Consider the following 22,824-nt stretch of genomic DNA (forward strand, 5'->3'; position numbering starts at 1 on the left):
TGTCCTGCAAAACAGGTGTTCGCTACGAATCCGGTAGGAACAAGACGAGCGGGGGCGCAACGAGCGAGGTGGTTAGACCAAGTGGAGCGTGATCTGGCGAACGTGGGGTGCCCGAGAAATTGGAGAACGGTTGCTATGAACCGAGTGAATTTTAGGAATTATGTTCGTCAAGTTATGTCGTGAGACGGAATACTATGTAAATAAAATAAAATAATGTTAATTTTTTTCTGATTCTTTTTTGGACCGAATGGTTAAGAAGGATAATGAGCCACTCTAGAATCCACACGAAGTTCAAATCAAGCATCGGAATGGAACCCTTGATCTTATATATGGTTAAAAGTCTATGGTTATTGGGGATAACTGAATGCAGACCCCTTAAATAATGCAAGTAATCCATTTCCGTCAGTCAAAAAGTATTTTCCGACTAGTAGACACCTAGTAAATAACTAATAGTGAATAGTTCCTTAGATTGCAACATGTGCAACCGGTTTTTACAAAATGTAACAAATGTGTCCTGATGGACGAAGAAATTTATGTTATACCGGATTTAAGAGATCAATTTTTTCGAGATGCCTACTAATGAAAAGGTTCCAACCAGATTCCAATTGCTTATTTCAGGTGAGTTTGTATAAAATATCATGATTTTGCAAAGGTTTTACTTCTGTGGTAAAAATATTAGACCAATACATGACTGACACAAGTGTGCAAAGATAAAAAAAAATTTATGAAAAAGTAACATTATTTCTTGAAATCATTGGTAAATATATTTTTTTTTATATTTTTATATTAAATGTCATATTAACACCTTCATTTCCTCCATAGAAAGTTTTTCGATCAAATGAATGGTTTTTAAAATACAATCGTTTGTAACTGCCCGGATACTAAATGATCATAGCCTTATTGGAATCGCCTGTCTTCATCAATTCGTAAAAAAGTACGGAAATGTTAAATTTCGAAGAATAAGATATCATGAGGAACAACTTACCTTTTCTACTTTGAAAACGATTTATATCTTTTGAAATCCTTCCGCATTTCATGATTAATCGAGCTCAATTTTCCGCCCATGTATGGTGGTAAGCTTCAATCCGGGACCGGAAATACTAATACACCTTCCGGTATAAACCAACTGTTCACACTTTTTAAAGGATTTTTGTTTTTAAAGGAATTTTTTGTCGGCAAGGAATTGTAAAGACAATTCTCAGAAATCTACGCTAACCTTTGTGTCTTATACAAAACTTCTAAACCTTTTTTTTTGGTTTACTTATTTGAAAATTTGCTTGCTGTAAATCGACACTACGTCACAAAAATACTGATCAAGAACCATCAAATTAAACCAACACATTTTTATTTGAAAATAAAAAAATAAGCGTCCGTCTTGCCCGACTTTTCCTTAACAAGAATATTTTTCCAGTGCGCTCAAAGATTGCGCAAAGAGACACGATCTTCAAACACAGATGGTTGCCACGATTACACGCTTATAGAGGGTATAAATCTGCCGAATCGTCCCCCAGCATCTAAGAAGTTTGCACGACTTGGTTGAAGAAAAATGCTTAAGCTGAAGAAAGTGACGAAGTCCAGCATCCGTTTGGGATATCCGGCCGGAAAGGAAGTGTCGATCGAGACGGAGAAAAACTGGAAAAAGTTTTTCTTGAAATATGGACAGGACCTGGTCGAGATCGACTTTGACTCGGATAAATTTGAAGTGAAGATGAATAGATCCATTTTTGAGACAAAACTTAACCATCCTCAGAAACCTTGGACTGTGCTTAAAAGTGGTGGCTCTGGTGAGGACACTGCTCTTTTCATAACCAAAAAAGGATTGGTAGCTGCCCAAGAATCTTCGGATGTTATTGAAGTGGAAGATGGAGAAGATTTGGACGAAGACATGATTGGTGAAAACGGAACGGTGGTTTATTTTGTTCGAAACAAAGACCATCGGAAAATAATCTCTTTGGACAACTTGAAAGAAGTTAAGATAAGCGGACTTCAAATATCCAATGGAGAAATGAGTCTTGAAGGCGAAAAATCACTAGAGGAAAATTTTCAAGGTGTGGTACGTCCAGTTTATGACAAAGATGGTTCTGTAGTAAATTTTCTGCTGAACGATTCCTTGTTTTCTGTGGAAGGTGAAAAAAGTGACATTAAATTTGATAGACGTTCAATAGTGAAGAAAATTTTTGTGAATCAACAAAGATTTTTCATCATTACGAGCCACGGATTGTCTGTGTTTAAGAAGAATGGAGAGGATTTGAATTTGGAATTCGATTGTCCCCAATTTTCAGCCATGCAAGGTTGGACAAGTAAATATTTGGATAGAGTTTTTCTAGTTCAAACTGGGAAAGATGATGGGCCAGAAGCCTTAGTTGGAACAGGTCCTAAGGGTATCGAGTTGCTGAAGCTAAGCAAAGAATGTGCAAGTTATAGTTTTGTTGACAATGAGGAAGTAAGGGATCTCGTAGCCTTGGATGCTAGATATGATAACAATAATGTGCTAGAAGTTTTGGGAACCTACGATGGATTTCTTTACAAAATTGAGTTAACGCTTCACGATATCCCGGAGAAAACGTTTTCTGAACCACCGCAAAAGGCCAGATCACAACCGGAAATAATCGATGGATTCAAGGCGAGTGAAAAATTTAAAATTACTGCTTTTTTAAACCATTCAAAATCCATCCGATGGATGAGGGATAGTTTCGATGAGGCACCGTTCAAAAACATCGTGAATAAAGCTACCGGCCAGTTGCAGTTTTCCTTTGCTCTGATCGATCTTTCTGATCGTATGGGCGTCCCAATTAAGTTAATGACATATTATGATGAAATGTTTATGAATCATGAGACGATCGGAGCCCTTGGCCGTGGTCTGGTTCTGGGTAAGGATTGTATTTGGGTCGATAGACATAGTAACGTACTTGAGGACCAACACGAGTATTATTTGGTTAAGGATACGATGAAATTCCGACTTGTTGAAGATTTTAGTCAAAGGTCCAACACCAAGAAGGTATTCTACATTAATGGATATAATAAAGTTCGGTTGGAGTACGACTTAGACAACCAGACATGGGAAGCTGCTAACGGAAAATACAAATACCTTTATGGGGGACCAAATGGAGAGACACAATTCGAGAAAAAGGTTGAAAATTGGTTTGGAACGCTGGATTTCGGCGTAACTGCGGAAACAAAACTGTTCCCAATTCAGTGGAGCTTGCAAAAAATTCAGCACGAAAGAAATGCAGAAATTCAATTGGTTTTTAAATATATCAGTCCAAGCGATAAGAAACAAATGTTCAACATAGAAGAAATCAATGACAATAAGGGTACCAAAATTTCATTTTTTTACGAAACACGGAAACAAAGCGATTTGGCAATCAACCTAATGAAAGGCTTCAAAATAGAAACACCTTATTTTGAACAGACAATCATCATAAACTATGAACAAAAAAATCAAGATTTTTTCCTACACAGTATCACCCAAGATGGCGACCCAGAACCAATTTTATCGTTTGAAAGAAACTCGATAAATTCTATAACCAGCGTCAGCCTTCCCTCCAGAACAAAAGTTGAGTTTGCATATGAATCTCAAAAGTTGAAGCTGGACAAATTCATGCAAAGCTGGGATCGGCTCGCCGAACTCTTTACTGGACCAGGATATTCTTTACAAATAACCAAATATTCTTCGGAAAAAGATCTAAAAGTATGCTTAAAGGATGGCTCCGGCTGGAATAAACTGGTTGGGGAAAAATGTTTCCGAATTCAACATCCCACTGCTAACAAAATTGAGATCTATCAACCGTCTTTGAAGCCAGATTATTTTGTTATAACGGTGACTTACAAACTGGACGAATTAAAAAATGACACAATCTCCGCGATGAATGTGTTCAACAAAGTCGATAAAAGCTGGACCCTAGATTTGAACGAACATGGAAGAACTACGCCAAAGATCAACGAAACCATTTCAAGTACTTTCTACGATGATCACTTCCTGTACGTTTTGGACAACAAACTTCACCTGGAGCTATGGCAGCCGGAAGAACGCAAATGGAAACTTCTTCAAACCCCAATAGAAAAACCAAACGCGATTTCTTTCATCAATCGTGGAGCTGTTCTAACGAATTTGGATCATTTGTTAGTTCGTTGGGATCCGAGAAATGATGTCATCAAAATAGACTCTCTGTCTTCGGCTGAAATACAAGTCGATGGCCATGAAAGTTTTTTCAAGTACATAACCGTCAAAGGAAAAGGCTCGGAAGAGTATCAGTCAAATTTGCGAGATTTTTTCAACAACCACAGCATTGTGTTTTGGAACAATTTGCTAGCTATTCGAACGGTTCAGGTGAATGCCCTGGGAAAACTATCGATAGGGATGTTTCTGTATTTGTTCGGACCCAACTATGAAGTGAAACAAAGGCAATTCATCTCGTGGGTGGCCGAAAAACTGGAAGACTTTGAGCTCTCGATTCCGGTGACCGATCCAGATAAATATCCTATCAGGTGAATATCTTTCGGGGGTATGGAAGATGTACTTTGAAAGTTTGCGATGCCTTGAATATTTTAGAATGTGAGTCTCAGCCAGCAAACAGCAATCAATTTCCTTCCCGATAGACGGCTGTAGTGATCGACACTTCGTGAAGTATCTCTCAGTAAATTTTGAGTTTTTGCTAGTTTTTAATTATTATGTACATATTTACATGGTGTTCCGTCTCAGGACATAACCTGATGAACAATATTCCTCCAATTCACTAAGTCCATGGCAATCTTTCTTCAACTTCTAGGGCATCCCACACTTGGTCTAACCACCTCGCTCGTTGCGCCCCTGCTCGTCTCGTTCATACCGGATTCGCAACGTACACCTGTTTTGCAGTACAGCCGTCCGTCATTCTCGCAACTTGTCCTGCCCAGCGTAGGATCTCACGGCTGGTGTCATTGTCTGCGGTCACCAGTGACCCGAGATAGAAAAAGTCTTCGAATATCTCCAGCTCGTCGCCGTCCGTCGTGACCTTGTTATTACTGGACAAGCGGGCTCGGTAGGTCTCGGATCCGTAGGCCAGCATAGACTTTGTCTTGGACATATTAATCTTCAACCCAATCCTTTCTGTTTCGCGTTGCTGTTTGCAGTAGATCTCCTTGAAATCTGTTGAAAATCGTGCCTCGTATTTCGCCCACCGCTCGTCAAATAACACCTTCTAGCGCTACTTTGAACATCATGCAGGATAGACCATCGCCTTGTCGAAGCACCTGTGCGATTCGAATGAACTCGACAATCCACCCGAAATCCGCACACAGCACTGCGTTCCATCCATTTTCGCCTTGATCAGTCTAGTCAGCTTCTCAGAGAAGCCGTTCTCGTCCATGATTCCGATAGCTCGTCACGGTCGATCGTGACGTATGCGGCTTTGAAGTCGATGAATAGATGGTGCGTAGGAACTTGGTGTTCACGACATTTTTGGAGGATTTGCCGTAGTGTGATGATCTGGTCCGTCGTATGTCATCCCTCTATGAAGTCAGCCTGATGACTTCCCACGAATCTTCTCTTCTCCTCCTGTAGCTGTTCTGTGTCCCAGATCCGGCCCGGTGTAGACAATCGGTCAACTTGTCCGCGCACATTTGAAACTAGGCCTTTGATTAGCTCAGGACTCCAGTCAATCTCAGGGTCGGCTCGTCGTAACTAGGAAAACACTCACTCACCTGTTCGACTTCATTACCTCCCACCCAGTTATAACTCGTATCTTTCGGTGCACGCAAGTAAAGTTTTACACAAATTTTTAAAGGGCAATATTGATCAATTATATTCTACGTTATTTTAAAAATAATTAAATCTTCTGAAACACAAATAACACACGACGTATTACAGGACACGACACTTAACGTTTTTACTAACGGAAAAAGGAATTAAATTTACCTTTTTTGTCGACCGGTTTCGGGCTCGATGTTGCCCATCTACAGGACGATGTCTGACCTGTAAAATGAGTAAATCTTCTGAAATCTTTGAAAATTAAGGGGAAAATAGAGTTTTATTAGGAAAATTAACCCCTTTCGACTCACTGCTTAGACCTTCTGCTGCTGGACACGTGTTACCACGTGGGATCGCTGTCCTTAAACTTTAGCCTAGTTCACCAACGATCGGTGACGTCGCTTAGCCCTCTGTCTGCCTCGGGCCTCAAGGCGAAAGTTCTTTCGACCTCGGAATTAACGAACACAAACACATACAGGATCTCAATGAAACTTAATGTTTCCTGGAAGAGATTCCTTTCACTTAATTCTAAGCGTACATCTTTCGAGGATATGATGGCTAGCATCTTACAAATGCTTAAATCACCAATCCACAGAAAGTGGACTATGTATGCCGTGATCGGGATTCGATCTAATGACCGTTGGCTAAGAAGACTGGAAGGCTATCCTCTACGCCACGGGTTGCGGCGGATTCTTTTCAGGATGACACAAACTCATCTTGGATTGCTTGATCTCTAACATCTCCTTCTTAGAAAAGTTCGTAGTACTGGAAATAGGATGGTAATCGGCGCTTTCAGGGTGGCGTTATTTTCACAGCTGGTTTCCTTGTAATCCGAACCTCTTCAGGAATTCGTTGATGAGATGGACCAGCTTCATCGATGATTTCTGGCAATGTCTGCAGTTGATCTTGTTGTACGTCTGCTTCGGAATCAGCGGGTTGACCAACATCTTCATCTTCACTTCTGGATTGCGGAATCTTGAATTCTTCTAGCAAAACTTGAAGGGGAATTTGTTGCTCGGTTGACGTCATGTCTGATGCTGCTCTACTACGTAATTGATTGACATGTGATCTTATCAATCCTTTGCGTTTGGGGTCATCCAGAAGAACGGTATAGACGGCTTGACCTTTCGCTCGATGACGATACCTTGGGCTCAGTATTGTTGATTTCGGAAGTGAATCAAAGCAAACACTTTGTCATTCGGCTGGAACAACCGTTGCTTGGAACCGTGGTTCTGGTTGTACTGCTTGTTTTAATTCTCGTTCAACAAAGTTGTTTAAGGTCTGGAACGCTTCATCAAATCGAATTTGGGGCGAATTTTCCGACCCAAGAGAGCTTCAGCTGGAGATTTGTTCTGTGGAAGTGATGCGTTCGAAGTGTACCTGTAGGTTTCGAGGAAAGTCAGCAACGCTTCATCTGGATTTTTCTCCCCCATCTTGAGGAGAGCTCGTTTGAGTGTGTCGACGAAACGTTCTGCTTGACCATTGGACTGAGGATGAAAAGCTGGAGTTCTCACGTGCTCGGTTCCATATTCTTGACACATCATGGCGAAAAGTTCGGATGTGAACTGGGTACCGTTGTCAGTGACGAATTTCTTTTGAAGACCATCGACTAGCTGAGCAGCTTGAGGGTAGCATTTCGTAGAAATCTGACGACAAGCCGCGTTGAACGGCACGTCCCAGAGACCAAATAGCTCGATCCATTCAGCACCGAACAAATTCAGACCGCTTGCGTTGGAGACAAAACATTTTCCTTCTTTGACCACTTCGCGTGATTGTACAGGGGAACTCCTTAATAAGACCCATACTGTCTCCTGAGGCGTTGATAACGTTGATTGATGGTTGTTTACAGTCCGCCTGGTAAACAACCATACAACCTAGTTGCTAGTAGACCACTTCAGAAATTATGCTGATATCTGCTGCACTGTCCAGTTGAAGCTTAACAGCTGTACCGTTGAATTTGTTCCGTTTGGCTGCGATATTCACCTAGTTGACGGAGTATATTAATTGGGTTTGGGCTTTTGGTGACTTCGGTTTGAAACAGGCACAATATCCATCTTTATGCCCAATCTGTTTGCAAGTTTTGCACTCATGTGTTTGATATGGGCAAAACTTGGAATAGTGCATTTCACCGCATCTCCAGCAAGGCGTGTTGGGCGTTTCAGATTGCAGTTGGCTCGAAGATTTCCGATAGTGGGTTTGCTTCACTGCGTGTACGGACGGCTTGTTTCCGGTGCTTCCGGTCATCGCAGTGTCCCGTTTCAAATTCAGAAGTCTCTGGCATTCCTCAGCCAACGAACGCAGCGTCATCGGCATTGTAGGGTTGGAGAAAGTAAAGACGTTCGGATGTCGGTATCTTTGCAGGAACTAAGGCCACACACGAAGAGCAAATATTTGAACTGGTCGGCATCAATTTCAGACAGCTTGAATTCTTCACATCTTTCGTTGAAGATACCGGCATACGTTTAGAAGTCGTCAAATTGGTTTTTCTGGACCACGAGGCTCTGGTATCACAGATTTAAAAGTGATGTTTGACGGCCAAAGATGGAATTGAGTGTGTTGACCGTCTCAGCAAACGTCACTTCTTTTGATTTCTTCGGAAGTATGTAGTTCACATATTTCTTATGAGCTACAGTGCTAAGGTTCCGGAGAAGCAGCCTAACTTTAGCAGGATCGTCCAGGTTTCGTGCGTCTTCTTCAAAAAGGTCCTCCTATTTGGCAAACGATGCTTCAAACGTAACTCCGGCTTCCGGATCGTAGTTGAATTCGTTTATTCCGCTTGACAGGGATTCGATCACAAATTCGCTCTGATGACCATTTTGTTGACTGGATCCTTCGCCTGTGGTTTGAGCTGGAACGTTTCGTTGCCGGGTGAATTCTTCGAGCATTCGGGTTTGGTTCTCGAGTATCCGCAAAAGACAAGCATCGAACTCTGGAGACATCTTGACTGCTTGAGTGGATTCTTGAATTCTTGTCGCCAAAAACTATTGTGTCTTGTAAATGAAAGACTGTTCTTCTCAATAGCTTAAATAAGAATCAATTTTATTTCGCATGACATTGTAATAAGTGAAAACCATGGATTGCCTAGATTTCCACAAACTCATCTTGGATTGCTTGATCTCTAACACTTTCACTTAACTAACCGACATGGATCAACAACCAAGGTCATAAAATGGAAATCACACCTGGCTGGCGTAAACGGATTTTGGGAGGATAAAATGCGCGCACAACGATTGGACGACACTTCGGACGCGAACTCCAAGGTATCAAACAGGCCTGCCAATGGCCTCATATAATCTCCGCCTGGATTGGAGATCGGCCAAGCCGTTGCATCTGATAGGGCCACGTCATCTGAGGCGATGTAGCCATTTCGTCTTTTGTTGTGACATGTGTGAGGAAGTTTGATGTTCTAGCAGTTGAGTCGTCCACGGAAAAAAAAATCTGCTATTCTCTTATGGGGATTTTTTTTTTATTATCTGACAATTTGCGCCGGGGGTCTTCAGATTTTCCCCAAAATTGAAAATTTGGTTCAATTTTGCGACTTAAAAACACATGTGTTTTTTCAGATTTCTAACATTTTTATTTTTTGAGTTAGCTTCGGTTAGATTTTTTTGTAAATAAAAAATAACCATTTTTCAAAGCTACATAACTCTGTTGTTTCTCAACGGAAATTATAAAATAGCACATCAAAATGCATTGAAATTTTATCAGCTTTCCAAATAGAATAGTTGAAAAAAATTAAATAATGACCTTCAACATGAAAAGTTGTAAATAAACTTTAAATGGCGTCTAAAAGAACCGTCTGCACCACCGAATATTTTGCAAAAAATACCACTGTATAGCTCGATTCATGATGCAACTTTCATCTGAAGACACCAAAGTTGGCCATTGATACCTTGAAGAGTTATGAAAGAAATAATGACAATAAATCTCTTTTTTTGCATCGAAAACAAACAATGGTCGAACAACTGCACTCACATATGGAGGTAGCGCGCACTTCTAACAACATGGAAACAAACGAACTTACCAAAGCAGGTAAAAAACACTACTTTTTCGTGCTTTGTAGAGTGTTTGAAGCAAAACTGACTTTAAATTTTAACCAAAATTCTGAGTATCGTATTGTTTAAGTGATATAACTAATAATGGGAATGTTGCTTTTACAACCTGGTCATATACTATATAACTTATTAATTTTTCGATCAAAGATCATTGATCAAAAGTAGAAGGTTCAGTCCCTGTGTTTGGGATCACAAAAATGTGATTAAAAAAAATGAAATATAGACGTGCTTTACATAGTTTTTATATCGGGAGCTAAGCACTGGACAACACAATCCTTTCCCATTGATCAAAAAGGTATGAGAAAGTGGCACAAATGTTGTAGAAATAATCAAAGAGCTCAGTATGGCCAGCCCAGGCTGTAAAATGATGAAAATATGATACTTTTACCGTATTCGTTTTCTACATTCGCCCAGTTTTGAGGTTTACCATACTAAAACAAACATAATTCGTCGTCAGCAGGGTTGGTCGGCTCTTCTCAAACAACAAAGAGCCGGGAGAAACCAACTCTGTTTTCAGTTCGGCTTCCGAGTGCAATCCTCTTTCGCTGATCGTGCTCCACTCGTTACCCGAGTTTACACGAGCTGTAAGTGACTCGGACGGCAAGTGTGAGAGCATTTGCATCCGAGTGGGAGAAAGAGAATTCTAAGCAAAGAACGCCCTGTGTTTCATTAATACACCTCAGAGTAAATAAGGAAAAAATTATTTAGACTCCCACCACACAACGTAGAAAAAATATAAACAATTTCTACTCCGCTACTATGCTCACTGCTGTTAGCTGTTTTGAATTCTTTTTTTTACAAAAGGTAGCGCTGTAAGAAGCGGTGACAGGTGGTTTCATCAAAAAATCAGGACACCGCGAAGAACAAAAACCAGGATTTTTCAGGACCCCAGTAGATTGGTGGAAATGAAATGCAGCTCTTCTTAGATTGCATAAATTAAGGCGAAATAGCGGTGCAGTATACGCCTTAATTTATGCAACAGAAGAGATATGAAGTTAGGTGGCTTTTAGTTAATACCGAAAAACACGGTTCAAATATCATCTGAACCGAAGATTACCATTGGTTTAAGAGGTTAAACTGTTTTTATTGCAAAATCAATTGCAATTAAGATCAGGACGGCTTCTAGAAAATCAAGACACTGCTGGGAGCTTTGATTCGGAAAGTAGCATCTTTTCTCGTGAACGTACCAAGAATAAACTGAGTTAGCTCTCCAATTCTCCTCAGCACATTGCGCAACAGATTTTTCCGGAGAAGGGAATTCTCTTCATCAGCGGATATGAATGCTCTCGCTCACTCTTATGTGTTGACAATCTCACTCTTCATTTCAGTTCGATTTATCTCTCCCCGCACCGATTGGGGGAGCAGACGAAAAAAATTGCACTCTCTTTCACTGGACAAGCCGATCTGAGGAGTTTTGCCACCCATGGTCGTCAGTGTTTTGCTACCTCGATCGCTCACACACGAATCTTCAGTGTTCCACCGTCCATTTTAAATCAAATCTGGGGAATTACGGATGCAAAACTTAGCGCATAAACTTCTAAAAATGACAGTAAAATGTGCATAACTTGTTGTGACCTGGTGCAAAACTGGGTATAAACGAATACGTTATTAGATTTTTGGATATAACATGAAGTCAGTTAAGCTGCAACAATCTACCGCCCCTTCTTTCATAACAGTCCCATATACAAAAATAAGCAAGCGAGACAATCAGCTTTTTCTGTTTTGGAATATATTTTTAAATTGTGACCACCACTTTCAGCATAAACGAAAATCGTTTTAGGTTGTCATAATAAATCGTCAGGCCTGAAATTTTCGAAATTGGGATATTGGTAAGGTCGAGAGCACCATTTTTATTCATTATGGGACTGTTAATCGACCATATTTGAAACCTTTTTCGAATCTACTAGCATAACAGTCCCATACAAAATATATTTTTCACCAAGCTACTTTCTAAGACTTAAATTTGATCATTTTTGAACTTCTAAATGCAATTGTCAGAAAAAGAAACATACTTTTGCAAAAAAAATATCATGAATTCCACATTGTAAGTTGAATCTTTTTACGATTTTTGATTGCATCCAATAGTTTTTCGCTCAGGAAGTCATTCATAAGAAAGTCAGACCTGCCTTCGAAAACTAGTGTGCATCATTCGACATCAAGTGAGTAAAAAAAATGTTTAAATGATTCAAAGCAATAAACCAAAGACTATTTCGCCGAAAGAAACATTGAAAAGTAACCAAATCCTTGGTATTTCACATATGGGACTGTTATTCAGGTATATTTCATATAGGACAGCCACGAATTAATATTTTTTTTCGAAATTTCTAGAACAAAATCTCTTTTTTAAGTCTTTTATGTTGAAGCCTTATGATGATCTAATATGACGAAAATTCATATGGGACTGTTATGCGAGTAGGGGCAGTCTGAAAAGGACGAAAAAATAGTGTTTTTTACCAGCTTTGATAAGTTCTTTTGTTTCCATGTTGTTAGAAGTGCTTGCTATCTCCATATGTAAGTGCAGTTGTTCGACCATTGTTTGTTTTCGATGCAAAAAAAGAGATTTGTTGTCATTATTTCTTTCATAACTCTTCAAGGTGTTAATGGCCCATTTTGGTGTCTTCAGATGAAAGTTGCATCATGAATCGAGCTATACAGTGGTATTTTTTGCAAAATATTCGGTGGTGCAGACGGTACTTTCAGACGCCATTTAAAGTTTATTTACAACTTTTCATGTTGAAGGTCATTATTTAATTTTTTTCAACTATTCTATTTGAAAAGCTGATAAAATTTCAATGCATTTTGATGTGCTATTTTATAATTTCCGTCGAGAAACAACAGAGTTACGTAGCTTTGAAAAATGGTTATTTTTTATTTACAAAAAAATCTAACCGAAGCTAACTCAAAAAATAAAAATGTTAGAAATCTGAAAAAATACATGTGTTTTTAAGTCGCAAAAATGAACCAAATTTTCAATTTTGGGGAAAATCTGAAGACCCCCGGCGCAAACCCGTCAGATAATAAAAAAAACCCCTTATCTTTTATTAAAAGGCCCGAAATTTAATGTGTATAATAATAGTTCTTTACAGCGTAAATATTTATCGCAGCTGAACTCATCAAAATTCGGTTACAACCTAAATTTTATGAATTTTGGTGGCAGTTTGCCAAGAAATTAATAAAACTGTTGGTTTAACAACAGGTCGAACTGCCACCAAAATTCATAAATGGTTTCGCGAATAGCTGTTTCCCTTGCAACACCGCTTTGTCTAATTTTCAACCGATCCATCTCAGAAGGAGTTTTTCCTAGCCGTTGGAAAATTGCTTCAATTTCTCCAATTCATAAGTCTGGAAATGCTCATCGTGTGGAGAACTACCGGCCAATTTCAATACTCTGCTGTTTCTCAAAAGTGCTCGAAGTTTTGATGTACGAAAGGCTCTATTCAGCAGCTACACCGTTACTTGCCGAGGTCCAGCACGGGTTTATTCGGAAAAGATCGACGTTGACCAACTTGATGTGCTATGCCAGTGAATTGCATACAGCGATTGGTAAAAAACTGCAGGTGGACTCAATATATGTCGACTTTGCCAAAGCCTTTGATAAAGTGCCGCATATGATCGTGATCGAGAAACTTAAGCGCTACGGATTCCCAGAATGGGCAATCAAATGGTTGCATTCCTACCTGTTACATCGTCATGGATTTATAAATATTTGTGGAATTCATTCCACTAGTTTCGATATGCCGTCTGGTGTTCCACAGGGAAGTCACTTAGGACCGCTTATCTTTGTGATTTTCATTAACGATCTTGCAACTTTCATTCAATCGCCAAAGCTACTGTTCGCAGACGATTTGAAAATCTACAGGATCATTGACTCGAGAGTGGACTGTGCTGCGCTTCAAGAAGACATCAATAGACTACTCGCATGGTGTGGAAAACATGGGATGGAAGTAAACGCCGATAAGTGCAAGTGTATCAGTTTTTTTAGAACCAGAACCTCCGTGCCCTTCGAATACGCTTTTGGTGGCACTCCACTTGAAAGAGTTGTCACCATTAAGGATCTAGGAGTAACCTTTGATCAGAAGCTATCGTTTAATCAGCATATCGCGACAACAACAGCTAAAGCCTTCGCTATGTTTGGATTCCTGCGAAGAAATACTTTAAGCTTCGAGGACCCATATGCTCTCAAGACAGTGTTCTGCTCTTTAGTGCGAAGTGTCTTGGAATATGCGGCACCAGTTTGGGCACCCTACCACTCTGTTCATATCGAACGGATCGAACGAGTTCAGAAAAAGTTTCTTCGTTATGCTCTGCGTCGACTGCCCTGGCGAGACCCCGTAAGGCTACCGCCTTACTTACAAAGATGCGCTCTTCTGTCTATATCGTCTCTGAGTCAAAGAAGAACATATTTGCAAAGAATGTTTCTATACGATATCCTGACAAACACTGTTGACTGTCCACAATTGCTCCAAAGCTTGAGTTTACACGCCCCAGCACGCCGTTTGCGCAACCAAACCACCTTCTGGCTACCTAGAAGCAGAACAGTTTTTGGACAAAACCACCCGCTTAATCGATGTTGTCAAGTCTTCAACGATGTTTCACACTTGTTTGACTTCAATGTATCCAAATCAATGTTTAAATGTGCAATCCGTGACGTTCCCTAGCATTAACATAACTTTAATTTAATCATAAGTGATTTTAATACTCGGTCTGTATGACGGCAGTCAAAGACTTAAATAAATAAATAAAATTTAGGTTGTAACCGAATTTTGATGAGTTCAGCTGCGATGCTATCCTTCCCGGCCGATTTGTTGCTATTCAGATGGCGAATGACTTCCTTAACTTGACTTATCGTTGGGAGTGACTCCTCAATGTCCGCGTCGTTGGCTACGCCGGCGATGAAGCTTCTCCCACCGTCTTGGTCTCCTGCATGTGCGCCGTTCAAGTGTTCATCGAAGTGTTGTTTCCATCTTTTGATCACCTCACGATTGTCCTTATCCCGGCACATTTCGGCTTGCGGCACGAAGCCATTGCGGGATGCGTTGAGTTTCTGATAGAACTTTCGTGTTTCCTGGGAACGATTCAGCTGCTCCTCGAGCTCCTCGTCCGCCAGGCGGCGGGTTTTTCCTGGAAAATTCGAACTCGCTGCCCTTTCCACTGTCGGTAATTTTCCACGTTTCAACGAGTGCTTCTTTGAACTACTGCTTACTAATTTTCAACTGTATGTATAGAATTTTCAACAGCAGAACCTTGAAAAAAGGGCATGATAAAAAGCATAAGCAGTTTTACAAACGTTGTTCATTTTGTTCAAGGTAGATGACCAATTGATTTTTCGTTGAACCTGATCCTGTTGTTTTTTAGCAAAGTTACTGTTATGAACTGCAGATACGTCACGACACTTTAAAATGTTCATACTTAAAATGTCTTCATTTTTTCAGCTCAGAAATAATCCAAACATAATTGAGTATTTGAAGTGTCTTAAAGCATAATTTTTTACAGATCAGATTTATACTTTTTCAAATTCCAAAACATCAACGGAAAGTACGAACTGAAATACATCAAGGCTACCGACTCGGACAACAAAACCATCACTCCATCGAGTGGGATGCAGGCCCAAATCGAACACATGGAAAGTGGCTTGATGCTACCGCTAGACTTCGAGAAATATGTAATGCACGTAAACAACGAGGGCATCATCATTGGAAACAAAATCGTCTTCTTCGATGGGAAACAATTCCAAACCAAGGACGTGGACCGCGAAGAGTTGAAGTTAAACAAAATAGATTTGAAAATTGGTAGACTGGCCACTCTGAAGAAAGCTAGCCAGAAAGAAAATGTTAAGCTTTGTCGTCAAAGTTTTGACGAGTGTATCAATCTTGGAACGAATCGATTGCACAATGTCACCGTAAGATATCCTTACTACGTGGTATCTCAGATAAAGGAGGATCTCAAGGTCACTAATCTGAAAAGCTTCGAGCAGCTAGATTTCAAGAATGAAATCGCCCACGCTACAACCAGCGCTTTGGTACTGGTAACCACTGACGCTAAAGATAAAACAGTTAAAGTGCGACCGGTTGCTACGATTAAGAACAGTAGCTCGCAAAAGACAGTGATTTTGGTTAAAAATCAGAGGGCTGTGAGCGCATCGGAGCCATATGAAGTCAAGTACGGTTATGAAGATCCGGTTTTACAGGGTGATGAGGTGCGGTTTGAAAATACTTACGTCTATCCGGGGAAAAAATTTGGCTACTTCCAGTACAACATGAATTCACTGAGGAATGTACCGAGCGTTAGAGTTTTTGGAGCAGACAGAGAGGAAGTTGACCCAGAATATGTTAAACATATGGACGAGTTGGCGAAAGAGCAGGATAAACAAAAGCAACCGGTACAGAGCGACCCAGAGAGAGTGTTGCTCGATGCAAGTGAGCACTTTGCTATGGTGAATACTTCACCTTACAGTAAGCGGTTCAACGTAGTGGACTTTGTAGGATTTGAAGATTACGAAGTTATGGAAGGTTGGACGATTGGTGGAAAAGCTGTTAAAGGAGCCAAGGAAATTGTACGAGATGGGTTCTCTGGAACGGGTAGGAACTATTTACGCTTGGATGCTAACAAGGACCTCAAAAAGATGTTTAAACAAGTAATGTATAACGACTACTTCATTACAAGTGCTTGGGTCAGAACAGCTGAACAAATTGAACTCAACAGTACCGTTGATTGGTTTCAAATAAAAGTCAATAACATTGTCTCAAACGGTGTTCTGAAACAGGTTGTAGACAATTGGTTGTATATTGAAGCAGTGACAAAATCGTTTGAAGTGCCTTCGACGTTCCAGGAGGAGAATTTAGTTGATGTTGAAGTTACAATAAGTCCGAAAGCGGAACTTCATGTGGATCATATAAGGATATCACCATTGAGCTTTAATTTCGAAGCCAAAATATACGACATTCGTTCGGCTCAGGTAATAGAATATCTGCGGGTTAATGGCAAAGTATCGCATTATTTGTACGACAAATACAGTCGTCGAATTGCGGAAATTGGTGAAGATGGATTGGTGAAATATTTTGCTAGCTATTCTAAGCTACACAGTACAAAGTCTCCTTCAACCGAACTAAGTGAAGGTGTGTTCGGTTCTAGAATTCAAATCCGACCTGCGGAAGGTTTTGTAGAAACCTTCTCTCCGTACTCTATCGAGAAGCGATGGGACATTACTGGGGTTACGGAGGCTCAATCAACTCTAGGAGTTCTCAAGTTTAGTGGTAAACTGACCTTGCGAAAAAACCTTTCTGCACAACCTTTGGCGATAAGGATCGTTCGCGAAATAAATGATGGAGATCTAGAAGTTTTACTTTCTTCTGAGTCTATAAAGATACAGTCGAATACAATAGTTGTGGATGGTGTTTCTACTCCAATTGAACAAGCTTCAGAGTTGATAATACTATCAACTTTAAAGTTCAGAACTGTGTGGAACAATGGTCACATTATCTATGAAAAATTAATTGATAAACAAGAGCTCAAAGACGAAACTATAGTGCTATCGTTGATAGGAAGCGATACCATCGTTAGAGATTTGCTCGTTATGGATGAAGTGGAGCTTTTTGTTTCCTACCTGAATCGTGCATCAAATCCAGTTCAAGAGATTATGCTGCAAGACTCTGGAACAATTCAAATTAGACAGCATGTTTACGATCAGCTTGATCGACGCATAGCGACTACATTTTGGACTACTGTTCCTGTGGAAAAACTTGGAAATAAGAGAATTCTTCAATATCAACTAGAGTTTATTAAGAACGACAACTTAAACATCGAAAGTAGTTTCTTAAGTGTTGGTACCATGACAGGCCTCGTTGATGAAAATAATGAGATCTACAGAGGTTATCCCTATTCACAAGAAGAGTACTATAACAACCCATTGACGATTCGTAGGAGAGTTGGTCAACCAGGAGAACAATATTCCTTGAAGAAGGGAACTTTTCATGAGTATTTCTTCAACAGCTCGGTGTCCTTCATCCAACTACACTATCCACGAAGTGAAGGCTTCACCAAAGAACAGGAGAACAAACCAAATGGACTGATGCAAGTGACTGTATTTAATCAGCGAAACAACAAAGTAGCCGAATTTACGCGACCCAAAACTTTTCAGGATATTTTGACAACTTACATTTACAACGATAATGGAGATCAAGTTCAAATGCTTCCACCAAACTACTACACTGACAAATACAAAGATAATAGAATACAAATGGCTCCAGAGAAGAATGAGGTTGTCTCTCCATGGGCAACTACTACAGTTTACGATAAAAAAACGAACTTGACAACAAGCCGAACGACGCCTGATGGAGGACGTGTAGATTATCTGTATAATGAGCACAATCAGTTAAGATATCAACTTCACTACGACGAAAATGCCAAAGTAGATAAAATTGCTTACTTCAACTATAATATTTTTGGACGAATCTGCGAAACGGGTATTTTGGAGGCTGGAAGCATCAACTTAGATTCAATAAAAATGAGTTTAACCACCAATGAAGCTCTAGGAGATAACAAGAACGTGATATACTTCGATTATGGAGAAACGGGAGAAAATTCGGCTCTTAGAGGAAGAATGCATCGCATTGTTAAAATTAATAATCATATAAAATTTAATGAAGAACAGATCTTCGATGTAGAAGGAAATCTGCTTCGCAAAAGTTACATCAACTCGGACACCAATCAGCAGCTGTCGTTGGAATATATTCGAGGGAATGATAAAATTAAAGAAATCTATTATCCTCATTTGATTGACGACGAACAGTTGGTTCTGAAGTACGAATACAATCTCAAGGGGGAGGTCACGAAGATATCCCGAATCAATTCGACAATCAATACCATAAGCTATCTACCGATCGCTGATATTGATCATAATGCTGAAGGAAGTGTAACTCGTATCAATCACTTGTATGGCGACCATAAATTCTATCAGACTTACCTTTATGCTCCTCCTGGGTATATGGTGAAGATAGAAAACGAATTCCTAACAGAGACTATCTATTATGACGATAAAGGCTACGGATTTAAGTTTACCGGTGATGGAAATATTCTTCGGACGGAGTTCAAGGCGATTTGGCACGAGAAATGTAACAAAAATTTGATTCCTTTGAACGCTTGGGCTTTTGTAAACGATGCGATTGACCTGAACGTTGCGGAACTTTGCTTTAACGCACTTCTTCAGCGGGGTTACATTGATCAGGATGGTCGTCCAGCTAAGACCTTTTATCCCGATCTAGAGCTGGAAATGCCAATCAAATGTCTGATTAACTGGAAGCATCTTTCGGGCAGGATGCTAGGAAAAGGGTTTCCAGAAAAATATGGCCACTCTTATGCGTACGGAGGTCATGGCGAGCTGGAGGCGGCCAAGACCTTTATCGGGGATGAAGGAGAACAACTGCTAGAGCCCATCAAGATTGAATCGTTCCTTAAAGATAGCGATAAACAGCAGAAACTCAAAGATATTAATCTGGCTAGAGACATTGAGGATTTATTCACCACAGACAATCTTAGCATTGGTACGCTACAAACCCTTATGTATCGTGTTGTTTTTCACCTTAAACTTGGTGCTACTCATAGTTCAAATCTGTGTAGAGTGTGGTTCCAAACAAAAGCTGAACAACAGTATTGCATATCTAATTTTGAAAAACTTATCATACAAACAAAAGACAATTTCAAGTACAAAGATCTATTGTCTGATAATCCTGCATTGGAAACATCCATTTTAAAATATCTAAACGGTACACTACTAGTTGTGATCGGAAAATCTCCAGGCGACGTAGAATCCCTCTCAATCGACGCCAACGGTAATCATCAGCTTTTCTATACCGGCTTCAAGCGCTTCCAGTTGACTTATAAACCGTTCAAAAATCAAATTGATCAAATAATGGAAGGATTCCAAAAAACACCAAAAATAATAACTCACGATAGCGAGGGTAACATAGTTAAAGCTCTACACAAAAATATTGAAAGTCTCGAATACGACCCGCTGACTCAACGTGTTTCTCGAATCATCATGACCGACGGACGTGTTGTGGAACTCGGCTACGACTACCAGGGGGAGAGGATTTTGAAAAGAGTTCGAAACGATATAGGTCAAACAGTTTCTGAGCTTTACTACATTCGGGACAACAAAGGTCAACCAATGGCCGAGTTTAGAAAAGATTACCCGAAACCGGATGATCCAAATATGGTCGTCCAAACAACAACGGCCTACATTCATGGGCCGTTAGGGTTGGTTGGATTCTTTCGGAACAACAAATACTACAACGTTTTGCTAGATCATGAAGGTTCAACACGCTTGGTAATTCATAGGGGAAAAGTTGTAGCGGCTTACGATTACCTTCCCTATGGTCAGTTAATCCGCAAATTCGGTACTGACCCGGAAGCTCACATAGCCTACCGATACACTGGTCAGGAATACGACGAAGAGACAGACCTCTACAACTACCACGCTCGTATGTACGATCCAGATATTGGACGCTTTTTCCAGATCGACCCTGCCGAACAGTATCCAAGCGCTTACAAATACGCTGGCAATTCTCCAGTGTCACAGGTAGATCCTGACGGTCAATTTGCGTTTCTCATAGTACTTGCAATTGCAGCTTTGGTCGGGGCTTATTTAGGGGCAGCAACGGCAAATAATAGTTGGAATCCCGCTAATTGGGATTGGAGCGATAAGAAAACCTGGTTGGGATTGTTTGTTGGAGCTATCGTTGGAGCATTTGCAGTGTATGGAGGGGTCGGAGCTTTCGGATATTTTGCAGCACTGACTGGATCAATGGCCGCTGGAGTACTATCAGTGGGAGCTATAGCCGTGGTCGGAGCTTACCTGGGGGCTGCAGCAGCATCTTATGACTGGAATCCTGCCAACTGGGACTGGACCTCACCTGCCGTTTGGAATGGACTATTTTCCGGAGCAGCATCGGCCATAAGCTTACCAACAGGAGCAGTTGGCGTCTACCGAACCTTTTATTCGCTAGTATCGGTCGTCACAAAAATCATCTACGCTGTTTCCATCACTGCTGGATTCGTACTTCTACTGTACGTGGGAGGTGCTTTAGCTAATGATTTTAATTTCAACATGGCAGAATGGGATTGGAAGAACCCCAAAACCTGGTTCGGTATGTTGGAAACTGCTTCAGCCATTACAATAGCAGGTGGTGGTGCGATCAAACATGGAGCTGCCAAAGTACATCACGTAGTGACTCCTGCCAAAACGAAGCTTTCCTGGTATCGTTTTTATACCGTTCCCAGAGAATCCTACACCATTAAATACGTTGGTAAACATCAAAGACCGTACTATACGTCGTACAAAAATGGTCAACGGGTGTTTGCTCAGTATCTGAGTGGCATGCCCGATCTTCCAACGGTTGGAACCATATCCCGTGCTTTTGTGAAAGACGATCGCATGTTTGCGCAAGCCGTTGCGCTTGGGTTTCTGATTTATGGAAAATATCAGAAATATGAAAATGTTTTCGAAACTAAATATGCTCTCCAAAATGAAAGTATCGATACATCTCTCGAGAGAAACAAAAGATCATATGATTATGCAACCAGTTCCTCTAATACTGTACAAAATTGCATTTCATATCTGTACAACTTGTTTTATGCTACAGTAACGCCCGTCGTCAATATGAGTAGTCCTACCACCTTAAATGAAACTTTGATTAGCATCCACAAACCAATTTATAACTCACCATCAAAGAACATGACAGCTTACTGTTACGGTGACCCAAATCAGCCAAATCGGGTTTACTGTAGCCAGCCAACGGCAACAATCAATGTTTTCGCTCATCAGGCGGAATTCGATCCCAATTTCTTCGGAAAGGCAACCTTCTCCCATTGCGTTCCAGTCACGTGGTACGACCGCCCTGCTGTAACCTGTTCCAGCGAGCAGTCCACGTTCTTATACGTAACTCACGTGGAGCAACTACGAGTATTCGACATGATCGACGGTTGGTTACTCTTAGCTCGGGTGCTTCCGGCTGCCGTTAGGAATATAAAATCAGGAATAACCTACCTACGAAACATTTTCGAACAAACCGACGTTATGCCGGTGAAGAACCATAAAGTCTCCAAACAAAGGCTTATTAAAAAGCTATCGGACTTCCGAAAGGTGTTGAAAAACGAACATTCGGGCCGAAATCATTGGATCCAGCCTTTGTTGAACGATCTTGAGGAGGACATTATGGAGTTTTGCAATGGAAAAGATTCTTCAGAAAAAGTATTCCAGTTGCTGCAGGAGCGGTTGGAGGCAATTGCTGATGACTTCTGGGAAGATTTGGGAATATCAGTTCTAAGCACCACCCTTCCAGACCCGGTTCTGTCAAATGAATTCCAAAACAGTAATTCTATTTCGGAATGTTCTAGAAACAATATCTTTACTCATTTCAATAACAAACCAACTTTGGGATGGAATGCTGCATTGAAGCTGCTTCAATTTATAGGAAAGTAAAGATATATCTAAGTAAGTTGAAAAATATTGTATGTCTAAAAAGATACCATCTTTCAAAGCAAGTTTTTTTTTATATTTTAAATAATTGATTGGTTTAGGGGTATAGGGTATTTAAACGGGTTAGCGTAATAAGTCAAAAAAAAAGAATTTATTAAAAATATTTTTTTCATAATTAGTATTTATCAATTACTATCCGAATTCTATATGATGACTTTTCCTCACAAAAATGTCCGAACTCATATTGTATCACGGAAAAATGCTGTTGATTGTTTTTTTTAACTTTTATTGTTTATTGATTTGTCTTTGGTGAATGGACCTTACAGACTTTGTATCTTAAGATTAAGGAACACTAGTTATAGCTATTTTAAAATTACGTTTACACATGTTAAAATCAAACAGATGGTATACAGAATTGAAACGTTCACAACATTTATCCAACGGGTGATTTCGGCCATATGCAGTACGGTGATAGGGGATCCAGAGAAACTGGCGTTGTCGAAGTGTTCGGGTCGAGACGTACATGTTGACACGTTGGAGAATATATGATGAATCAATTCGGCAGG

The 22,824-nt window shown here is 40.3% G+C and overlaps 1 protein-coding gene across 1 annotated transcript; it reads left to right on the forward strand.

The window, feature by feature from the left end:
• Positions 1-1,537: 1,537 nt before the first annotated feature.
• LOC129756517 (uncharacterized) lies at positions 1,538-22,319 on the forward strand. Its single transcript, XM_055753426.1, has 2 exons — positions 1,538-4,488; positions 15,277-22,319. Exons 1-2 carry the CDS (start codon positions 1,547-1,549, stop codon positions 22,259-22,261), a joined length of 9,927 nt encoding a protein of 3,308 aa, XP_055609401.1. The 5' UTR covers positions 1,538-1,546; the 3' UTR covers positions 22,262-22,319.
• The last annotated feature ends 505 nt before the right edge of the window (positions 22,320-22,824 follow it).

This window comes from Uranotaenia lowii, chromosome 3 (assembly GCF_029784155.1).
Source record: "Uranotaenia lowii strain MFRU-FL chromosome 3, ASM2978415v1, whole genome shotgun sequence".
NCBI lineage: Eukaryota > Metazoa > Arthropoda > Insecta > Diptera > Culicidae > Uranotaenia > Uranotaenia lowii.